This window comes from Hippoglossus hippoglossus, chromosome 22 (genome assembly GCF_009819705.1).
Source record: "Hippoglossus hippoglossus isolate fHipHip1 chromosome 22, fHipHip1.pri, whole genome shotgun sequence".
Classification (NCBI taxonomy): Eukaryota; Metazoa; Chordata; class Actinopteri; order Pleuronectiformes; family Pleuronectidae; genus Hippoglossus; species Hippoglossus hippoglossus.
Window position 1 is genome coordinate 1,627,552 of NC_047172.1, and position 21,761 is coordinate 1,649,312.

General features: G+C 44.5%; 1 protein-coding gene across 1 annotated transcript in view; it reads left to right on the top strand.

The window, feature by feature from the left end:
• The window catches only part of kcnh5b (potassium voltage-gated channel, subfamily H (eag-related), member 5b), a 77,293-nt gene that overhangs the window by 37,081 nt on the left and 18,451 nt on the right, over positions 1 to 21,761 (top strand). The window contains 4 exon segments of the mRNA XM_034577415.1: positions 10,482 to 10,681; positions 10,992 to 11,051; positions 12,242 to 12,434; positions 20,457 to 20,653. Coding sequence (XP_034433306.1) covers positions 10,482 to 10,681; positions 10,992 to 11,051; positions 12,242 to 12,434; positions 20,457 to 20,653 — 650 coding nt within the window.

A 21,761-nucleotide genomic window follows, 5' to 3' on the forward strand; every position in this document is an offset into this window, starting at 1 on the left:
TTTCTTCTTTGTGTGTTGGACCTGCTGCTGAATGGAAAAGCCTGAATGGGTCACTACAGGCTTTTATTCGTATTACCCCTCAGAGTCAAGTTGTAACCATAAATACACGTCAGATACGTTTCCTCAGTGATGGTTTCTCTCTGCTTGTTGGTTCATTATCTTCCGATTGACAACACAACTGCTTTCACACTTGTGTTCAGTTTGGCCACAATGCGTCTCTGACCAGTTGCAGTCCCTTCACCCACAATGCATTGTAATGCAGGTTTAAATTGGGTATCACACTCTCATGCCGTCGAGCTGCTGTGGAACATGCTCGACCCCCGGGAGGAAATGGGTTTCAGTGTCCGAACAAAAGACAAACGACATGTGGACAAAAAAAGGACGTGGGATTGAATCTCCGGCCACAGTCGTATGTTGTTCAGACCAAACACCACAGGAATCTCCGTCTCCACGGTGACCCCAGGATCATGTGTTAACTCGTGAAAGTAACACGAGTAAGTTCATGGTAAAGTGCAACTGATAACTTGAATTATTTAACAGATAACAGATATGGTGCCCATATGCAGCAACAATCATTTTTCCTCCTTTGCTGATTCAACGTCAGGATGTCGGAAGAATTTTTCGTAAGAGGTTTTCTGAAGGTATTCCAGCGGAGGAGGATTTGTCATCGTGAACTTTTTGAATAAATGTTCATCGTTGTCATCTTCAGAAAACATGGCGGATCCTTCTGCTTCTTTAAAAACTCATTTCCTGTGACGGTTGAGTGACGAGCAATAATGAACCGTTCTCTCTTACGTACCGAACATGTTCAACTCAAGGCGGCAGGAAATTAACTTGCACCCAAAGGCCATAGATCACACTTCTTCTGTTAATCTTTTACCTGTCAAACACTGCGATTCTCAGATATGAGAAAATAAATCGGCTGCGTTTTCTAATGCACCTCCTTTGAAAAATTATAAAAATGACCTGCCGGTGTGTATCTGCTGGGCAGATGGATGAGGGACAGCCTCAGGAAAGTCTATTACAGCCTCAGGAAAGTCTATTACAGACATTTAACAGCACAGAGAAGTGAAACCTCAGCTTCACCCTGACCTGCCTCGCTTAACTTGTTGACATGGCAACCACAGAAAGAGCACGAGCACACGCTGTGACAGTGAAACGCCGCCAACGCCGCCGACTCAAAAAACCCCTGACTCCTATTTTTGGGGCCGGAGGGGGGGGGGGTTAGTTATTACTTGAGCTGAAGGAACATGTGCTGCCACAGTGCAGACGTTTCTGCACCTGATGGCCTCAGGAAAGATTTTCATGACTGCGCAGAAGAAGAGGACGAAACATGGAGACACTTTGCTTAGAACCAGAATAAACGAGTAGAGACGACACACATCAGAAAAAACCTTATAGATAGTTTAATCCTGGAACCAGGTCGATGAGCTACGAGATGAAATATAAAATATTACATTTGATTCACAGCAACAATATAGGAAAACAGAAAAAAAGGTACAACACTGTAGAGACGGGCGGATCGCAGCTATACCCACGAGTCCGGATGATTCGCAGGTCGGGTTGTTAAAATTAACATTTCTGATTATAGTGGATGAGTTGGGCCCTATAGTCCAGCGCTGCTTCTAGAATTTAACCTTTTTGTATTCTGACTTTCACCATTGAACCCTTTCACTCATCAGCATGTTAGAAATAAATCATGGTTCTTCTGTGGTTGTGATAAATATTTAATTTACGTCATTTTACATCTACCTTGGATGGTGAAAACAGTATGGCTGAAAATCCAAACCTCCATCAATTAAATGAATTGGAGTTTAGCTTCTGGAATCACGATGTTTAGCTTAACTGTTGAAAAGGACTGATGTTAAAACCAGGGCTTAATATCTATATTTATATTATGGTCCAGCCCTGGCCTCCGCTCTCACTCCACCTGGCTTTTCATAGACCTGCACGAGGCACTTATGAGCCATCGCTGTGCGGAGGTATCAGCGACGTGTTTCAGGTGCAGGAAACATTTTTACATTCACAAAAACACTTTTTAACGCACATCTGCGGGAACTGGAACTCACCTCGTAGTAAATCCCTCTGCTTACCAACGGCCATCTGAAGGAACGTGTGTTGTGAGAGTTGGGTTAACGCCTCCCGTCCAGCTCCAGAGATCGTGAGTGAATATGAAATCACTTTCCACCGGCACGTGTTTTAAACGTGTGCCACATGCTTTTAGAACGACTTTAGAGAAAAAAGAATACTACAAACATTACCGCCGATGAATTTCACTACATTACACTAGAGCTCCTCCATAAATAATGAATATCAGTTTCATCTATTTAACGTGTGCTGTGCAAACCACTCCGGGGTTTTGTGTTGTTAGGGATTCACACCACATTTCCATAAAAGCCGCAAGTTGTAATCGTCCTCGTGGCAAATCTCTTCCCCGCTCGCTCATTCAGGAGCCGATCTTCCACTCGCTCCCACAGTGACACGTCTCTGAAGGATTCAATCGCTCCCATTTTCATTCTAATTTTTTAATTTCTCCTCTTTTAATTTGCGCCGGAGCCCAAAGTGTGGAGGCTGCAGTCACATGCAGGGTGAGAGGGGATGATTGAATCAAGCAGGTGCCAGGCATGATGGATCGGTGCTCCTCCGGTTTAATTGCTGACGGCGGGGAAAATGGAGGCCAAGCTGTGATAACCACATTCACCGTCGCTCTGTACCTGTCTCACCTGCTGCTCCCGTCACTACAGTTAAAAAAACGACTTCACGGACAGTGTGAATAAAGCCCCAGATGCAGGATCCCCTGACACCAAGTCTTCTAACTGGTGTCGACGTGACCTCGGATCCTCCTCCAGCTGCCAAACCCGAGCGGCGCAGCCAGAGTCAGACGAAACCGGGGAGCTGGAAGATCGATCAATGTCTGCTGCAGGCGTCATCTGATGCTAACGCCCTGTACACTGTGGGGTCTGAGGACCAATCACAGAGCAGCAACTCTCTCACTGTTTAAACAACCTGCAGCTCACAAGGTCTCGGCCTCTTGCTCCACGGCTGAATCTCCGGATTCCTGTGGCTGAGGTTCAGAGAGTGAGACTGAAAGTGAAGCTCTTAGTTTATTTCAATTTAACTCACCTGTTTAATTACTCGTAAATATTAGTGTACTTATGCAGAAACTACGGATGGGTCAGTCTGAGACTTGGTGGAAGGATGTGGGTTCAGGAGAGAATCCACTCAGTTCAGGTTCGGCTTAGGATCCAGAACGTTGATTTCTCAGAGAATGATTTGTGGATCCGACACTTCTAGGGGACTGAAATGTGTCTTTTATCTTTGGTGCAGATCCAAATATAAATATTTGAAAACTGTGGTTTTAATAAGGAGACTGTTGGGCCTCGGCTCTATTGACATTATATTATTTTCTATTTCTATTTCTTCTGTATTCTTGGTTGGAACAACTCCCACATGGATCAATAAAGTGTATTTTTATTCTGATGATTCTGAATTTGGGGAAAATATGATTCAATAAGAACATCATGTTACTAGAGCTGGATTTTTATTTTAGTGCTTTAATTGAGACATAATAAAATAAACTCAAGGCTTTATAAAGAGGACGTAGGTGTGGACTGACCCCTTAAACCTGCGCTGCCTGTTCCGCTCCTCGTTTCACTGGTTCCATATCCGACGCCACCTTCTGACCCAGTAAACCCAGTTATCCCTCTTGTCAACAGACGGCTCGCTGGTTAGAATCTGCTCCCAGCGCTGCCTCGCTCACAAAAACACATCTCGCTGTTTACCAGGCGCCTTGCGGTTCGATGCGAGTGCTCCTCCATGACTTCATTACTCCTGCAGAGGCCCGGCCCCCAGGGGCCCCAGGCGCCCGGCTCGACCCCCGACGGCCTTGTTACCTTCAGCGGTGGAACCTCAGAGGCGTCTCATCTGTGCTGGTTGTAATTCGGCCCCATTAGTGAAACTGCAACACTGCGACTTGTCGACTCCAGATGAAAGACACACGAGCAGCGAGCGGCAGATAACTATTGTTTGTGGCTGTGTTTTTATTCTGAGGAATTTATTCAGTGAAACAGGAGAATAACTGAAAGGATAATCCTCTTCGTCTTTTTAAAATACAGTCTGTGCCAGTAATCAAGGTTTCCTCTCCTCCTCTTCTCCTCCTTCTTCCTCTTCTCCTTTGTCTTTTCTATTCCTCTTCTTCCTCCTCTTCTTCTTCTTTCTTTTCTTCGTCTTCTTCTACTTCATCTCCTTCTCGTCTTCCTCTATTCGTCTTCATCCTCTCCTCCTCCTCTTCTTCTTCTTTGTCTTTTCTATTCCTCTTCTTCCTCCTCCTCTTCTTCTTCTTTGTCTTTTCTATTCCTCTTCTACTTCCTCTCATTCTTCCTTTTTTCCTTTGTCCTCCTATTTCTCTTCTTTTTTGTCCTCTCCCGCTCCTTCTCCTTCATCTTCTCCTTCCTCTTCCTCTATTCCTCCTCTTCTTCCTCTCCTCCTCCTCCTCCTCCTTCGTCTTGTCCTCCTCCTGGTTCACCTGCAGACGTCCAGCAGAGCTGAACAAGTCTTTCCTTCAGAAAGCCTGTTTGCTGTTATACATCGTAAGCACATGAAAAACAGATTAAAAAAGGTGTTAAATAATAACACAGGAGAAAGAAAGACAATTGCCAGATTTTAAATTTTTTTAAATCCTGCTTTTCATTTTATCAGTGCTTTGAAACATAGAAACTTATGTACTCGCTGGAATGAATCTATTTGTCACGGCATCGATTTTCACCATCTGTCTATTTTTCTGATTTCTGCAAATTACCAGAAAACAATTATCATCCAAACAAACTACGTTGAGCTTTTGAAGTTGAGGGACACACATCAGGAAAACTTCATAATAATTATGATTCACATTAGCTGTATCTTTAAAAATATATATATTTATCTGAATGACTGTAGCTGATGGTGAATTGCAGCCCTGAATATGTTGGAAATGCTGTTTAAACAACACTTATGTACAAACTAGAAATCCTAAGAACATGTTGACCTGGTCAAAGTTAACGGTCAGTGTGACCTCACAAAGCACACTGAGGGAATCCTCCCACAAGCATTAACTTGGACTGAAGGATTAACTGATTAGATTTTAGTGGTCAAAGGTCACACTGACCTTCAATGAATCTGGAAAAAAAACATGTGTGATGGAAACTGCAGTGGTTGGTGGACATACAGCTGCTGAGCCGTGTTCGACGTTCTTCATCCCTCTCCTCTTCCTCCTGCTTTCATCCCGTCCTTCTGAAAACACACTGAATCCTCATTACTTTAATGAATCGAATGTGTCTTTCTGCTGTCGCTTCTCATACTTGTTCATTTGGAAAGTTTGCTCACATTAGTAAACATCATCTACCAATAGGGAACACACATATCCGACCATGTGATGTTACTGAACTCTGCCTAATATCCCCCCCCCCCCCCCCCCCCCACCTGCCACCCAACCCTCTCTCTCTAAAACCCATTATGGCTTTGACACGGCAGTAAGTCGTCTATTAAGTTGACCTGATGAGAAGTAAACAACGGCACATTGGAGAAAACTGTGGGAAAAAAACAACCTTATTAACCGAAAGAGATTCACAATTACAGAAATGCTTGTTGTGGCTGGAGGGGAGAGGGGGGGGGGGGGGGGGTCGGGCTCTGACTAATGCCGGGAAGCCTCAGCAGAGTTTTCGGTCAATATTTATTTGGAGGCAATCAGCCTGAATGTTTAACTCACCCAGAGAACGCTTGATGCACAATTAGCGCTCGTCGAAAACAGATTTATACCGCAGCTTTTCTTTTTTTCAGGGGGTTTGTGGGACTGATGCTGCCGACTGGTTCTCTCAGTGCTCGTCTGGTGGAGCGCGGCGGCGGCGGCCCGTCGGCGTGTGGCGTGTTGACACGCAGCCTGCGGAAGCCGCCCTCGCTCACTGGGCAGCAAATGGACTGAGCTCGATGGCTCGAGAGGGCGCTGGCTTCTTCTGAACGTCCCGTCCCCGTCCAGCTTGTGTTGCTGTTTTTGTTTATTATCACTGGTGTTTTCAGGGTTTTTACAGACGGTGGTTTCAAATGGTTTTCATCAAAAAATCATATAGGCTATATATAAGCTTATAGAGGTCTAATCATGACTGAAGATCATGTGGTCAGAATGATGTCTGCCACCTCCCTTGAGATGAGATCCTCACAGGACGGACTGGACACTCTCCAGTTTCCATTAAAAACAAGAATAAGCCTTGAAGACGCTACTGGAGCCGAGTTAAATCTCATTTTGAGGAATCCACAGATATATAATGATCAAACTTATTATTTTAATGTTGATCAGACCAAATTCAGACTTAGATTTATTGATGTATGTTTGTGGAAGGTTCTCTGTGCCTCTGTCTTTACATCTGGGTTTGAGAGTGTGTGTGTGTGTTTGTGTGTGTGTGTGTGTGTGTGTGTGTGTGTGTGTGTGTGTGTGTGTGTGTGTGTGTGTGCTGGTTGTCTTCCCGTGTAGAAGTGTTGTGATGAATGTTTTCTGGGCTCCAGGCGCTGACACTGTGTCTGCGTCGTCCTGCTGGACTGACAGATTTCTGTCGCTCAAACTCATTCACTGTGACAAATCATCCTGAGCTCCTCGGGCAGATCGTCCCAGACCCACAAGAGGAGAAAATGAGGTACACGGCCTCTGATCGCTCCTGATTTCTCTCTCTCTCACACACACACACACACACACACACACACACACACACACACACACACACACACACACACACAGTTTTATTGTTGTCACACTGAGAAACACTTGTGCGTCGTTTGACCCCAGCTGAGTGACATTTGCTGTTTTTACCTCTTGTAGAAATATTTCATCATCCAGCTCCGTCTCTTTTTGACGATCTCATAAAGGTGAACTGAGGCGAATCGTCTCTTCCAGATATATATTTATATATATATATATGTAAATGAGAACCCATTTATATTTAAATATATATATATATAATTCAGCTAAAAGAGGAGCTGAAGGGATCAAACAGAAGTTATACGACTGTTGACAGATTCAAACTTTGTGTTTTTTAAGGATCAACAGTTTCTGGTGACATCAGATTTTCACCAAATTGCTGTTAGACGTGGAAATAAGAATAAAACTATTAGTGTCAATTCAGGTTCGTATAGAAACAACAACACCTGAATAGAGAAACCCTGAAATGTGCGTACAGTGTTGTTTGTGTTAGTATGTTGAATGTCGGACAACACCACAACAACACTTGCTGTTTCCTGTTCGAGTCCCATTAATCACCTCCCCCCCTCGGACGAGCAGCGAGAAAACATCCCTGTCACTTTTTACCTGAGATCCCAACATTCATTCAGATGTGCAGGGAAAAGTTCATATTCAGCCTGTGAAGGAACCGGATCTCATTCAGGATCCATCATCCAGGTGTTTCTTCATGTGCTGGATCCAGTCCTACTCAGGATGAAAAGACTGAGCCACACACAGAGTTGATGTTGATAAGAGTTGACGTCACTGTGCTGTAAACAAAAACACGTGAACCCGATTCTGCGGATGTTCTCTGGAGTTCATGTCTGAAAACGTCTTCTGACTCCGGGAGGAAACGAGCGCTCAGCAACAACGTGGGACAAAGATTCCTCAGATCAGTGTCGAGGCCAAAATGAACCAACCGACTGAAACCAAGCGATGGTTCTGATATGTTTTCCTTTTCAGTGTCACAGTCGATTTGGAGACGAACTTTCTCCCCAGTTGATCAGCGTCACGTTGACAGCGTCTGCTCCTCCGTCCCTCCGGCTGCTCCGTCAGCTGATAGATCTGAGGAGATAAAGCTCTTCATCTGCTCCTCGTCCTCACCATCCTCCTCCCAGTGCAGCCCATCTCACTGCGGCCACCAGAGGCAGGACAACAGAGACACATTTAAATACGTAGAACCAGGGGGGACAGATGAGATGTCAAACAGAGTCGTGAGACGACGACCTGTTGCCTGACTTCTGTGACTGAGGAGTTCAGATTCCTTATGGGTCCAGGAAAGTGACTTTTAACAGCTGATGCAGAATAATGTTTGTACTTTAAGGATCCGAGCATTTCTGTGTTCAGAGGATCGTGCACCGATTCTTTATTTAGTTTTTTCTGTAGTTAACTCTTAATTGTGTTTCCTCATAAAGCCCCAGGTTCTATAAGCAGAGCAGCTTCACACACACGATAATAACAATTCACGTGGTTTTGATTTATAGCTCAGAAAACCTTTGTGTTGCTTTTATTCTTGTGTCGCGATTCATTTTCGATTGTGTTGACTGGTCCTGTTTAATGACTCGTCAGTGTTCCCTCCTCGGAACGCTCTCGTATTCCCTGACTTGGTTGGAGGAAGTCTCAGCTCTAGACCTGAACTTTTACATTTTCCATCAAATATGGCCGCTCTGTGTAAATAGAAGTGTAGTTTTCAGTTTGTAGTTTGTTTCTTCTCTGCGTGATTCCACACTTCACTCGTCAGGAGACTGACTCTCACGTTTCAGGTGTCTGAGTTCACACAGAGTTTAATTGAACCTCTTCACATCCTCGGCGGTGGTTTTGTGGGTCAAACCTCCGGCGCTGGGGAGACACTGACCGTCCACTCGTCCAATTAGGAGCCTGGTGTTTGGATTCCAGTTCCAGCTGAAACCTGCAGGAACTAAAGTGGAACAGTGTTTATCTCCAAACCTCCTCCCTCCTGTCTTTTAATGTGTGTTACAGAAACACACTCTCTCCTCTTTGTATTCTGCTTCACTCTTATTTTCTATATCTTATATTTACTCTTGTTGCTTGACACGTTCGCTCTGAGCATTAAAAAACAGCGTCTGCTTCTTTCTGCTTCTTTTTCTTTGGCTTTTCTTTTTCTCCTTCTCGTAAAAAACACTTTATCTCAAACACGCAGTCGCTCTCCGCCGCTGTCTGTCCGTCGGCCTCCTTTCTCCCTGTACTTACTGATTGTGCCGCTTGTGTACCGTCATCACATCCCATTTAAACTTGCTTCTTCTTCTCCCCTTTCTTTTGTCATATTTATTGGCTGGCAGCAGGAGGAGGAGGAGGAGGAGGCGGAGGAGGAGGAGGCAGTTTGGGGTTAAAAGAGGGAGAACTATTTCGAGTGAGGTCTCTATGGAAACAGAAGCAGCGGCAGGGGGAGGAAGAGGCTGAAGACGAAGCTCGATGGCCTTAAGTTTGCTTCGACGCAGTAAAACCCGTCGTTAATTCAGCCTGTCCCCTGTCAGGACACATCTTAACTACTGGTTTTATAGAAATCATCAATACTGTGCTACTTTGGGAAATTACAACGGCTGCTTAAACAATGTCTGTCTTCCTCTTCCTGGAACAGTTTCTCCCTTTACAACACAAGACATTTATTATCTGTACTTCTTATCCTGTAAGGGTCGTGGGGTCAATCTCAGCTGACGTTGGGCGAGCGGCGGGCGACACCCTGAACAGGTCGCATCAGTTTAAATCTTTAACCCCTAACCCCTGATCTGGAGCACCGGGAGAAAACAGACACAGAAAGACCCCCGACGAAACTGGGATTCAAACCAAGAACCTTCTTGCTGTGTGGCAACAGTGAGGTTGTGTTTTCCTCTGCGTTTGTTTGCTGGTTTCCAGGGTTACGCACAAACTCCTGGATGATTTACTATGAAACTGGAAGGAGGTGGTACGAGTCAGTGGAGGAACTCATTAAAGTTTGGTGCAGCTCCAGGAAGTTCTTTACCATTGTGAGATTTCTTTTAACATTTTCATTGATTTTTCAGAGAATGATTCACGGACCTGGTTAAAAGAAGTCGAGCATGTTTAAGGGGCTGATGTGTGAGCGTGTGCAAGTTGGTGCAGATCCCAACAAAATCCAGACGTAGTGAAAGTGGTTTCACGTGGTGACTGTTGGTGAAGGGATGCGATCTACTGTCATTCTACTCTGATTCTGTTTCACTAGCTGCAGTCGTGGTGGGTTACGTTGGGTGTTGGTGTCGATATGAAGTTTGTGGCTGGTTTTAAGGGTATTTCGAGTAGTTTTGAGGTTTGATGATCTGTTGTTTGGATTTTGATGTAATGATTCTGCACAATGTTCTCCAGGGCGTTTCTGCATCTGCTGTGTATGTGTGGGACACTTACACTTTACTTTATTTACGTGCATTTAAACAAACAAAGAAAGTCTTGTGTGTTATTAAGATGTATTTCAGATGTTATAAATCATGATTACGATTTTTAATCTGTGCATTTTTGTAAAGTGAATCCATGACTTTCCGTCCAGCGGCTGAGTTCTGCCTCTTAAGTGTTTTTACAGATTGATTATTTATTATTTATTGGATCCAAACAATTAGTTTCCACAAAGCAGAATTTTATTCCAGGAAAATGTCCTACCATCTTCACAATGTGTGTGTGTGTGTGTGTGTGTGTGTGTGTGTGTGTGTGTGTGTGTGTGTGCGCCCCCACATGGTTATACTGAATCCCTCCCCTCTGTCTTTCCCTGTAGCTCTGCTCTACGCCACCATCTTTGGAAACGTGACCACCATCTTCCAGCAGATGTACGCCAACACCAACCGCTACCACGAGATGCTCAACAACGTCAGGGACTTCCTGAAGCTCTACCAGGTTCCCACGGGCCTGAGCGAGCGGGTGATGGACTACATCGTCTCCACCTGGTCCATGTCCAAGGGCATCGACACGGAGAAGGTGAGAGGTCGCGAGGTCACGTGAGACCAGCGGGAGATGCTGATGTGACACGTTGGTGAAGCCTCACAACCAGTCACCAGTCTCAAACTGGTTTTACACAATTTACCCCCGAAAATACTGTGTTGTGAACTTGTGACCCTCATAGACTGCAGCTGAGATAGTACATGTATATTATATTATATCATATCACTCAAAACCATCAGTGGGACTTGGATTTGCCTTTAATTTAATTTAATTTGATTCTGTTTTTTGATTCTGGTTTTATTTTTGTACAAACTTCCGTGTGACCCCCCTCTTGTCTCCTCTCCAGGTCTTGTCCATTTGTCCCAAGGACATGCGAGCGGACATCTGTGTCCATCTCAACAGGAAGGTGAATAAACTCCTGTTACACTTTATCTGTTGTTAAAAAATAGATTATATTAGTAACAATAATCTGCATTATTCATAATATAATACATAATATTCTAATGCACCATGTGTCACTGTCAATGTGAGAAAAAGACCAGAAACATTGACTGAAATTGCGATAGTGGAGTTTTAAGCTAAAAGATTCATCTATGCTGTGAAAAATAAAATTTACTATAATTTGCTCTTCATCACCTACATAACATGAAAGTTAAGAATTAAAACTGATGATGAGATGATGGGAAAGTTTATATATAGAAAAATAAAGCTAAATTCTTGTCAGGACCACTGTGGTTGTGTAGCTGTGGTTGTGTAGCTGTGGCTGTGTAGCTGTGGTTGTGTAGCTGTGGTTGTGTAGCTGTGGCTGTGTAGCTGTGGTTGTGTAGCTGTGGTTGTGTAGCTGTGGCTGTGTAGCTGTGGTTGTGTAGCTGTGGTGGTGTAGCTGGGGTTGTGTAGCTGTGGTTGTTTAGCTGTGGTTGTGTAGCTGTGGTTGTGTAGCTGTGGTGGTGTAGCTGTGGTTGTGTAGCTGTGGTTGTGTAGCTGTGGTTGAAAAAAACCAAATCGGACAAAGCTAAGGGGCAAGTAAACAAATTAAGTAAACAAGTAACATTTAAAATAGAACAATAACGAGTCACAATATTTTAAGTTTGATGATTTTAAAGTAATAAACTAACAATAGCAGATGGAAGAAAAAGGTTTATGATCGTAAAATTGTTTTTAATGCAGGATTATTGAATCCGTTCCAGATAAGTCATACTCATAATATTTTTTGTAGAAAGATTCTTTCTGTGTTTAAAGTTATTGTTCAGCTATAATTTGATTGCAGTGATGGAGGAAGTAACTAAAAGTAAAAGCAGAAATATCACCGTGTATAAGTACTTTATTACAAGTCAAAGTATACGCATCCAAATATATTCGAATATGCTGTAAAATCATGTTAAATTTAAACCGTCTCCATCAGACAAAGAGAGAAACACAACGTTGATGCTCACAAAGGTTTAATAACTCTAAACTTTAAACTTTAAAAACTCTCCTTTCAAATGTCAGTGACGAATGAGACGTTGATTACAGCTTCAGCCTCCTCACTCTCTAACGTTGGACATGGAGGGAAACAGTCGAACTCTAGAGACTGATACGATCCGTCTTCTTCTTCAGGTGTTCAACGAACATCCAGCGTTCCGTCTGGCCAGCGACGGCTGCCTTCGCTCGCTGGCCGTGGAGTTTCAGACCATCCACTGCGCCCCCGGCGACCTGATATTCCACGCCGGGGAGAGCGTGGACACGCTGTGCTTCGTGGTGTCCGGGTCGCTGGAGGTCATCCAGGACGACGAGGTCATCGCCATCTTAGGTACGTGGTCATGTCGTTTATCAGATGTGAGAATGAAACTCCTAAAATACAACTTTTGGTTTCAGTGACACTCACATGTGGATTTACAGCTTTTTTCGTATCGTATATTGTAAATAACTTAAGTGTTGGTTGAACAAAACAGGACGTTTGAAGACGTCCTGGACTTTCACCAGCTTTTCAACACCAAGGGCTCTTTGTCGTTGACCTGAGAAACAGCACATGAGTCCAACTTAACTTTTGTTAGTTTAAAAGTGGGTAAAAAAGGTTGATACGTCAGGTGGAGAGAGAGAACTCTTCTCTGCAGAGGAAACGGTTTTGTGCATCACTTTGAGAATCGTGTGTGTGTGTGTGTGTAACAACAGGAGTGTGCGAGCGTTGTGCTCCCACCTTTGGAGCATCTTATCTCTTTCTTGATAATTCACCCTTAAAGTATCAGTGAAACTCTGCACCACTGACTTCACATCCCTTTCCACGGCCTCAACACAGCACTGCAGCGGACCAGCCCTCACTTTAAGACCAGCACACCCCTGAGCACCAAGACGGGTGCAAGCGTGTTTCCTATCTGAACAGCGGGGGAGCTGAACGTGTAGAAAAGACGCTTGTGTCGGGTTGGGAGATCTCGATCTTATCTTTTTGATTATTCGGAAGAAGGAGAAGGATAAAAAACTAAAGAGAGTCTCTCCTCCTCCTCCGTCTTCTCTCCTGTGTCCCACTTCAGGACAGTTGGACACGATGAGAACGTTTCAATGCCCCTTGGTGTTTTAACAGAGGGGTTATGGATTGATACTCGAGCATCGGACGTCTCTTCGCTTTGCGGTGCCTTAACCTCTTTAAAACGTTCAGTCCCCGATGTGCATTGAATCCTGGGAGAGGTCGTGTCGGGGGGGGGGGATCCTCCAGTTGGAGCCTTTGTTGTTCGGGGCTGAAAGGACACATTTCGAAAATGGGACAATCTAGTCGTGTCGCTGTGAAACAATCAAATCCAGCCCCTGAGTTCAGACACAGCCTGAAAGAACAGGTGACAGTGAAGAGGAGGAGAAGAGAAAGTACTTTCATTTTTATAAAAAACAGCAGTGAGTGGGTTTTAGGGAGAAAGTGAATCTGCTGCATGTCTTCAAAAATCATTCTTCTTGCCCAAGAAATCATATGAAACTCTCATGTGAGAACAGAGCTGTAGTCGGACCTGATATTATAATGCTTGAGTTTTGAAAACATAATTATTCCACAGAGAACAAAGGGACGTGTGAACTTGAACGTGGAGTCACATGACGACAGTGTTACGTCGTGTCTGACTTTCAGGCATCGAACACAAACAGTCCTCACGTGCCGCCCTCTGCAGCCTCGTCCGGTAACGCTCACGAGGAGGAGAAGACGCTAACGGGGATGATTTCTGAGAAGCAGCTTTTTATTGAGACAAGCACACAGATCGCGTTGATGATGAGAAATGGCTGCAGCAGCCGGTGAAGTGCACATTGTCGTCATCGGGCCCCTGAAGAGCGTTTACTGACACGACAACCGGAGCGAAAGATGATCACTGGAAACGGGAGCGAGGACGAACCTGCACCGCCGATGGGAGTCGTTAAGACTTAGACAAACACACACGAGTCATTACAGACCGACAACACAATGAGTCGACCTGACAACCACTGATGTTGTTTTAAAGTTTGGTTTTTAACTGTTGTTATTTACAAGGTTGTCACGACACGACAACTTTGATTCTGATTCGTTTCCTGGACGAGAAAAACAACTGACACTGGTTTACTGTTGGTTTTAACGGTTTTGTTAACATCGTCTGTAAAGTTGTGAGATGTGAGATTGTTAAAAAACACGTTTGACTCGACAACAGAGTCGTGCAGAGAGAAAATCATCAAGAACTTTTTCTACATCATCTCCTCGTCACAACAGAAACTCTGTCGATGTATAAAAACTATTTCTACCTGTTGGTTTCCTCTATCGAGAGGAGAAACGGTTTCCTGCAGAACGTTAGTTGCAGTTTACCTGAGCAGCTTGTTTATCTATATTTATACTTTTGAGTAAATCCATGTTCAGGAAATGTGTTGGAAACCTCCAGTGATGCATATTTTTAATAATCAAATACCAGTCAGCTTCTTTTCTATCTGTAAATCTAATCTGTGTAAACTCCGTGTTGCAACATTGAGGACGATGTGGGTTCAGGACGGCGCCCACACAAACTGCAGCCGATCCAGATCGGAGCTGTGGCGCTCGTTGTGAGATCGTGATCCGTGATGTTAGAGCCACAGATCCACTGCAGCAGATAGTGAGATAGTGAGGATGAGCTGCAACAGCAGTTAAAATAAGAAACCAGGATGCAGGAGAGGAAAAAGACATTAGAGAGATAAAACTCAACAGAAATAACAGAGGATGTTTTGAGCAAGAGAAGAAAAGGGAAGAAATATTGTTTAGAAGTGACAGAAATCTGAAAAGTGGGAGAGACAGTGTGGGGGAGACGAAGAAGCTTCTTCTTCTTCTTTAACCTCATTAGTCGCCGAGTCAGACGAGGCAACAGTCTCCATCAAACTGCTCCATCACGTCGAGGACATTAATCAGTGGTTGTCATCAGCAGCTTCTGCTGCCGCGGAGAGACGGACAGGATTATTATCACCCAGTAGAATATTGTTTCAACACGTCGGCAGTTGGTTCCCACTTGTTTTTGCAGTTTCCTCGAGGCTCACATCTTTACATCGCAGCTCCTCTGTTCGCTCGACATAAGAGAACTTCCTCCTTTCCTCTACTTGTTCCCAGCACTTTAACCTTAAAGAATATTAACCTCGGCTAACGGACATGTGGATATTTATCCCTTTTTCTTCTGCATTTAATCTAAATGACGTTTAAGTTCTCTTCAAAAAACTGGTTTATGTGCAACTGTGTGTTCATGTAAAACGTTTGAGAAACTGTGACTTTAAAAATACACATGAGAGTCTCGTATATGTTTTGTAATATTTCCATCTTAACACACACACACGTGGACAGTTTGCACCAGCTGAGCACTGTGGGGGATGGACAGATCAAGGGAGGAGGACAAGAGGATTAGAGCGGATGAGAGATTTTTTGGGATTCTTACCTGCTCCAGTGATCTTCTTCTGTTTTCAGCTCACAGCAGAGGAGGCTGGGAGCAGGCACAAGGGAACAGATACTGTAGGAGAAAGGGAGGAGGAAGATGAGATGCAGGAGGAAGAGAAGAGGGTTGATGTAGAAAAGAGACGAAGGGAGGGTCAAAGAGACGGATGAATGGAAATTGGAGCAGATGGAGGCAGAAGAAAAGGTGAGGAAGCTGATGGCTCAGCAGAGAGAGAGAGGTAATGTGCAAGAGAAGGAGACGAGGAAAGGATGAAGGAAGGAGGGATTGGAGGTAGGATGAAGAGGAAGGAGCAGTTTAATTGGAAAACAAGGGGGGGGGGGAAAGGTTAGAGGAGGGAGTTTTGGAATATGAAGCGATAGAGAGAATTTTCCAAAGATTAAAAAGATTGAGGAAATGAGGCAAAGTGAGAAGAGGACGGAGGGAGAAAGATGAAGAGGAGGAGGAGGAGGAGGAGGATGAAGGGGGCTAGTGTTGGTTTTTAAAGCCACTGATTTCCCAGGGCTGAGCAGTGAGGCGGCCTCCTGAGGCTCCTACAGGCTGCTCTCATTAGTGTCCACTGGCATCAGGTGCACAAACACACACTGACACACACTGACACACACTGATAACACACACTCGAGCAACAAAGGTGCCGATACGAATATCAGTGTGTGTTTGTTTATTATGACTCTTTACTTTCAGGTGACGGGCTGTGAAATGAGTTTTCTCTCGGGTATCACACACTTTGACATCTCACATATACAAGCGTGGACGAGCAAACACACACAAACACACACACACACACACACGAGAGCGTAAACACAACACCTGTCCCACAGTAACAAGGCAATACTGTGGCAGCTCCAGTAATTACTCCGGTAACTAATAACCCCCTAATTTCCCATCGTCCACCAGCTCTGACTGAACTCACTCTCCAACGACCGCAGGAGGAGTCGAGCTCAGAGTCTCGGTGTTTGACCTGATTTAAAAAAAAAAGATCCTGATCATTGGTTCGGAAACCGTCCGGAAACCTGCGATGATGCAACTTCTGCAGCCGCATTAAACCAGATTCAAAGGAGACGCAAGATGCTTTTCAGTTTTAGAGAGTTATGATTATCAGCCGTAATGTTTTAACCATCCGAGGTAGACTCACCCCACAAGCTATGGGATTGTGATACAGGGATGTCATGTGCGTTTTACGAAATATTACACTACCCACAATCCTCAGGTGTCGTGGCGATGTCTCCGATTGGTGGAGCTCGTTGTTAGAGTGGAGATGTTACCAGAAAAATCACGTTGGCATCATGTTGTGTTTTTTTTTAGAGACGATAAAAAGGTTCCAAAGGTGAAAATAACAAATATACAGACAGTTTATTATTATTATCATTTATTGTCATTATAGGCAGATCTGGTCGGCTCCTCTCTTATTATCTGGACCTTCAGACCTTCAGGAGTGAGAGAGCAGCTGAACAAACAGACGAGCGAACACAAGCAGCCCTTTGGCCTTCGTCATATATTGATGGTTTCTCCTCTGCTCTCGGGCCGAGAAACATTCCCTCGCCCTCGTTGTCTTTGTTTCGCCAAAGCGATGAGCTGATTAATTTCTTGATCCATTATTCATGCTCGGTTATGAGAAGGGGGTTTTAGTCTGGCCTTCAATCCACACAGCAATATGTGGAGGCCCAGCGACAACACGTCAGCAGGGAGCAGCAGATTAAAGGAGGAATATATTAACCCCACAACATCCCGGTATGACTCAAATACCAATCCAAAGAAAAAAGTAAATTAAAAGATGTTCTGTTTGGAGTAAATTTATGGTTTTGGTCTCGTTTCTCCTCAGAAGAGCCACTGGTGTTCAGTAATAATACACATTGAACTATTGTACTAAAACACAAGCTCAGATAAATAAACAGAAATGCACTTGTTTACTTCCTCTTCAACCTGACGTCCTCCTCTTTATGATTCAAGTTCAACTGTCGCTCTTGTCTAACGACTTTTGCCCGTTAGCTGATCATAAAACGCTCATTCATCACATTTAGAAAGAACCGAGCTGCAAACATTTGCCTATTTATCTAAAATAAATCAATTCATTAAAACAATTCCTCCTCCTTCATGATATAAATACTGTCCGTGTGTCGAGCGGACCAGACACAGTCGAACGTGGTAATCAATACATTCATTATCTTAATTAATGGCCTCATTAGCATAAGTGGTTGTGATTAATATACTGATCGTTTTGGGGCATTTGAGCGAATCCACCGAGAACAGAACGAGCCTAATTAAACCTCTTTATTGTTTTTTTTTTCCTGCAGTTAACAAACCGAGAAAAACTCATCAATCAACTCCAGTCGAGAAATGGAAAATAAATAAATAAACGTTTTCCCGGTGAAGCTCTGACGTGAACATTGGTCTGAAGCCTCAGAGTAAAAGCAGATTTATTAGAAATGCTTCACATGCCAATATTAGTATATTAGTATGTGTAGTAGTATCCGATACGGAGCCTGAATGCTGCTGGATGTCATGTCAGCAGCTGTATAACTGTCTCCACCCACCCAGTCCTGCAGGGTAATGGCCTGACAGAGGTTAGAGCAGCATCAGCAGCTGGAAGCATCAGCCTGAAATGCGTCTTGCTGGACCGACGTCCTGCTCGGACAGATAAAGCAGCGCGAGGACAAACTCCCGCCCACGGGCAATTTCTTTTTCTGCTGATGGCAGATACAAGATTCAGGAGCGTTCAAAACATTTCGTCAGGATGTTAACTGCGAGTTGATCGAGACGAGAAAGTGTCACTGACACTTGGTCTCGTCGGCAAAATTTTTTTTTCACACGTGTGACGCTTCTACGACCCATGAGCAAGGTTTCATGACACAAAACTGCACCATCGACAACAAACGGAGTCAAACACATTCATTATTTTCTAATGATGTCCTCATGATGTTATTTATACTGTTTGATGGCAAATGCTTGCTAATCTATAAATTCTGTAAATCTCTGTTTGCTAAATTCAATCAGTTGAATAATTCTCTGAGATTTGATTGATAACCTGTTTAAAGATCTCAGAGCTGTGCTCCTGGATTCTCTCTTCTCCGGCCACTGGCATCAAACCAAAACAAGCTCATGAACAGAATTAAACACGATTCCACAACGTGCTGGGGTCTAAGAGGACGTCTCACACCTTCCCCCCCCGTCAGGCACAGCCATGTGGGCGGTACTTTCAGGTGGAACATGGCGATAGGGGTCATGGCACCAATGTTTCCACCTCTACCCACTTCATCATAACAGTCCTCGCGGTGATGTTTAACACCACCGTGTCGCAGTTGGTGCACACACCCGCTGCCGCCTCCGCCTGCCCACTGCCCGTGTGACCAGGTCCAACATCCGTCCTAATTGGCGAGAAGCTGCGGGTCTCCAGGGAGCTCATTCCAGACGAGTCCTGCTGCCTGAGGTGCTGCTGGGTGTTCGGAGGGAAAGGGGCCCTCAGGGGCTCGGAGGAGGGAAGGAGGCAGAGATCAGAGCCACTCGCTCCACACTGAGCGCTGTACGTCTGTTGTGACGGCTCGTGGACAGTGTGGGCTGACACGTCCTCTCTGAATCAGCTGCCACACGAGGTTTGGCACAGATTTGAGGCCTGATTAGCCCGGATTTGACTTTTGAGTGAATCTCTTCAGGGAAAATAATGTAGAAGCATCATTTACTACTTGTACAAAACGTTCTTAACATTGTACAATTCTACTTCTTGAGTTTTTCTTTATGATTGAAATCAAGTTTTTCGGACTGTATCCGTCCAGCATCACTTTCTGCTTTTGATGACATATGAAACTGTTGTTCCTGCTTATTAATCTGATTCCTAACACAACAAATCTATTGTTATCAGAAGAAAACGGTGGCGTTGCCGAGGAGACGAAGTGTAAACATGCGTCGGGTGATTAGCATGAGGAATTTATGCTGGCACTTGATAAGTCAAGTGTCCAGGTGGCTGCGTCTGGGTTGAAGCCAGCGGAGAAAAGCTCGACAGGGTCAGTGCTGCGAGCTCAAGGGTTTTGTTTATTTATCTTCTTGCAAGAAAAATACACAACTTCTCTACGTAGAAATCATTTTAAAACTGTTTAATTTAAATCCTATTTTCCTTTAAAAAGCACAGAACTGCGTCGATATCAGCAGCAGCAAAATCCACCATCGTTGAGCAGAGAGAGAAAAGACCAAAAACATTTATGTCAAACAGAAAATCCAAAGAGAACCTGAGAACCTGAGACATGTTACAACTCGGAGTTCGATCGACAGACAGAAACTTCTGTTGGAAATGTGGTGAAAGTTCAGGAGAAAAAGGTTTTTCGTGTTCCGATCTTTCTTTTCCTCACAGCGGAGTTCGTTCTGTCGGACGTCTCCTAATCCACTCGCTGGAGAATCTCTGAACACAGTTAATTCAACCTGACTTTTTTGTTCCCATTCAAACCATCGCTCACTTTACATTTTACTCTTTTCAAGCACAAGTTATCTGTGAGTCCCAAAGTATTTCCCTTGTTCCTCGTCTCCACCACGTCTTCACCTTTTCATCGCACTCGGATTATGTTGGATCTGAAGATTTACCTGTAAAATGTCTCATGATATCAGCGGCTGACGGAGTCCATGGTGGAATCAGCAGCTCTGGTTGCTAGGGGCAGGTAAAACGGTTGCCAAGGACTAAAATAAGAGTGCAAGTGTTTGGCTCATGCAGAGATGCAGACGGTGTTTGTACAGTTTGTCCAATGTTTTACAGTGAACATATGTCCATCACTGTCATCCTGCAGTTTTCTTCGACTCTTTCCTTTGATTTTTCTAACGTTAAACTGACTTATTTTATGAATATGATGTCATGTGCTGGTCCAATATCAGCATTTATTTTTACATTATCTCTCGTTGTGTTCATCTCTGATCTTCCTCGTCTCGTCCTGCTGTCCTCGCAGGTAAAGGTGATGTGTTTGGTGACGTCTTCTGGAAGGAAACGACGCTGGCGCACGCGTGTGCTAACGTCCGAGCGCTGACGTACTGCGACCTCCATGTCATCAAGAGGGAGGCCCTGCTCAAGGTGTTGGAGTTTTACACGGCCTTCGCCAACTCCTTCTCCCGCAACCTCTTCCTCACCTGCAACCTGCGCAAGAGGGTAAGTCTCCAGCTGTACTCCGACTCGTTGGTATTCTCATTCTGTCGGAGGAGACATGTTCTGCTTCATAACACGGTGTCACATTGGTTTTGGTTTTAATCCACAACCAGTCGCTCAAGCTGCTCTCACATCATCTGGCTTTCGGAGCGCTGTCATGTGGTCGAACTTCACTTTACGCCCTCGGCCTTCCACCTTTGATATTCTCTGACATCGTTCATCATCTTCTCCTCCTGACGACTCGTCCAGGAGCGTTTTTCATGTTCATCGCCGGCTCTGAAACGCTCCAGCTGTCACTCACACTGTCTGTGCAGGAAACGAGCAGCACTTTATTAAAGACGCCTGAGAAGTCCAGTGGGAAATCTAAGAGGGAAGTCAGGGTGTGAAGGGTTGAACTCGGCAATGAGAAGGTAGATTCTTTATATTTTCATTTCCCTCCCTTTATTAAAAGTCGGTTTATTCAGAGTCGGACGAGACACATCCTCCAATTCTCTCTCCTTCCTTCACTCGTCCTTTCTTCTGCTTTTCTCCCATAACACGTCTGTCGGCTGTTTACTCGTCCTGACGGTGTTTCATTTTTATTCTTCCTCATATTCTCACAGCTCAATGGGTCTTTTTTCTCAACGTGTGTTCAACACGATAAATTATACACGTGATCCAGGTGGCCTCATTATGTCCCGCGCCCTGTCGCTGGTTCTTGCCGACGTCGTGGCAGGAAGTGTCCTGACGCTCAGCAGCAGTTTACTGACGCTGAGTTTGTTTGTGTGCAAGTTTTAAATCCATTGTTTATAGATTATGATTTATTGATGAGCCTCTGCGTGTGTTTGAACCCCCCCCCCCCCGCTGTGCCCATTTGCCACATCAGTCTGCGACGGCAGATATTCTTTACTTTAAGTTCCACCATCGTAAGAAGTTGTTCACAGTGTGTTTGTGTGTGTGGACGCTGTGTGTTTCGGTGGTTGTGGGTCAACATGTTAAAGTCGACATGTACCTGTAGAGAAAGTCGGTTCTCAGGTGTCGTCTCTCGATCCCGTGACTCAGGATGGACATTGATTGGCTCCATCTCCGCGGTAACAATGGATATTGATACTGAACACAGACACATTCTATT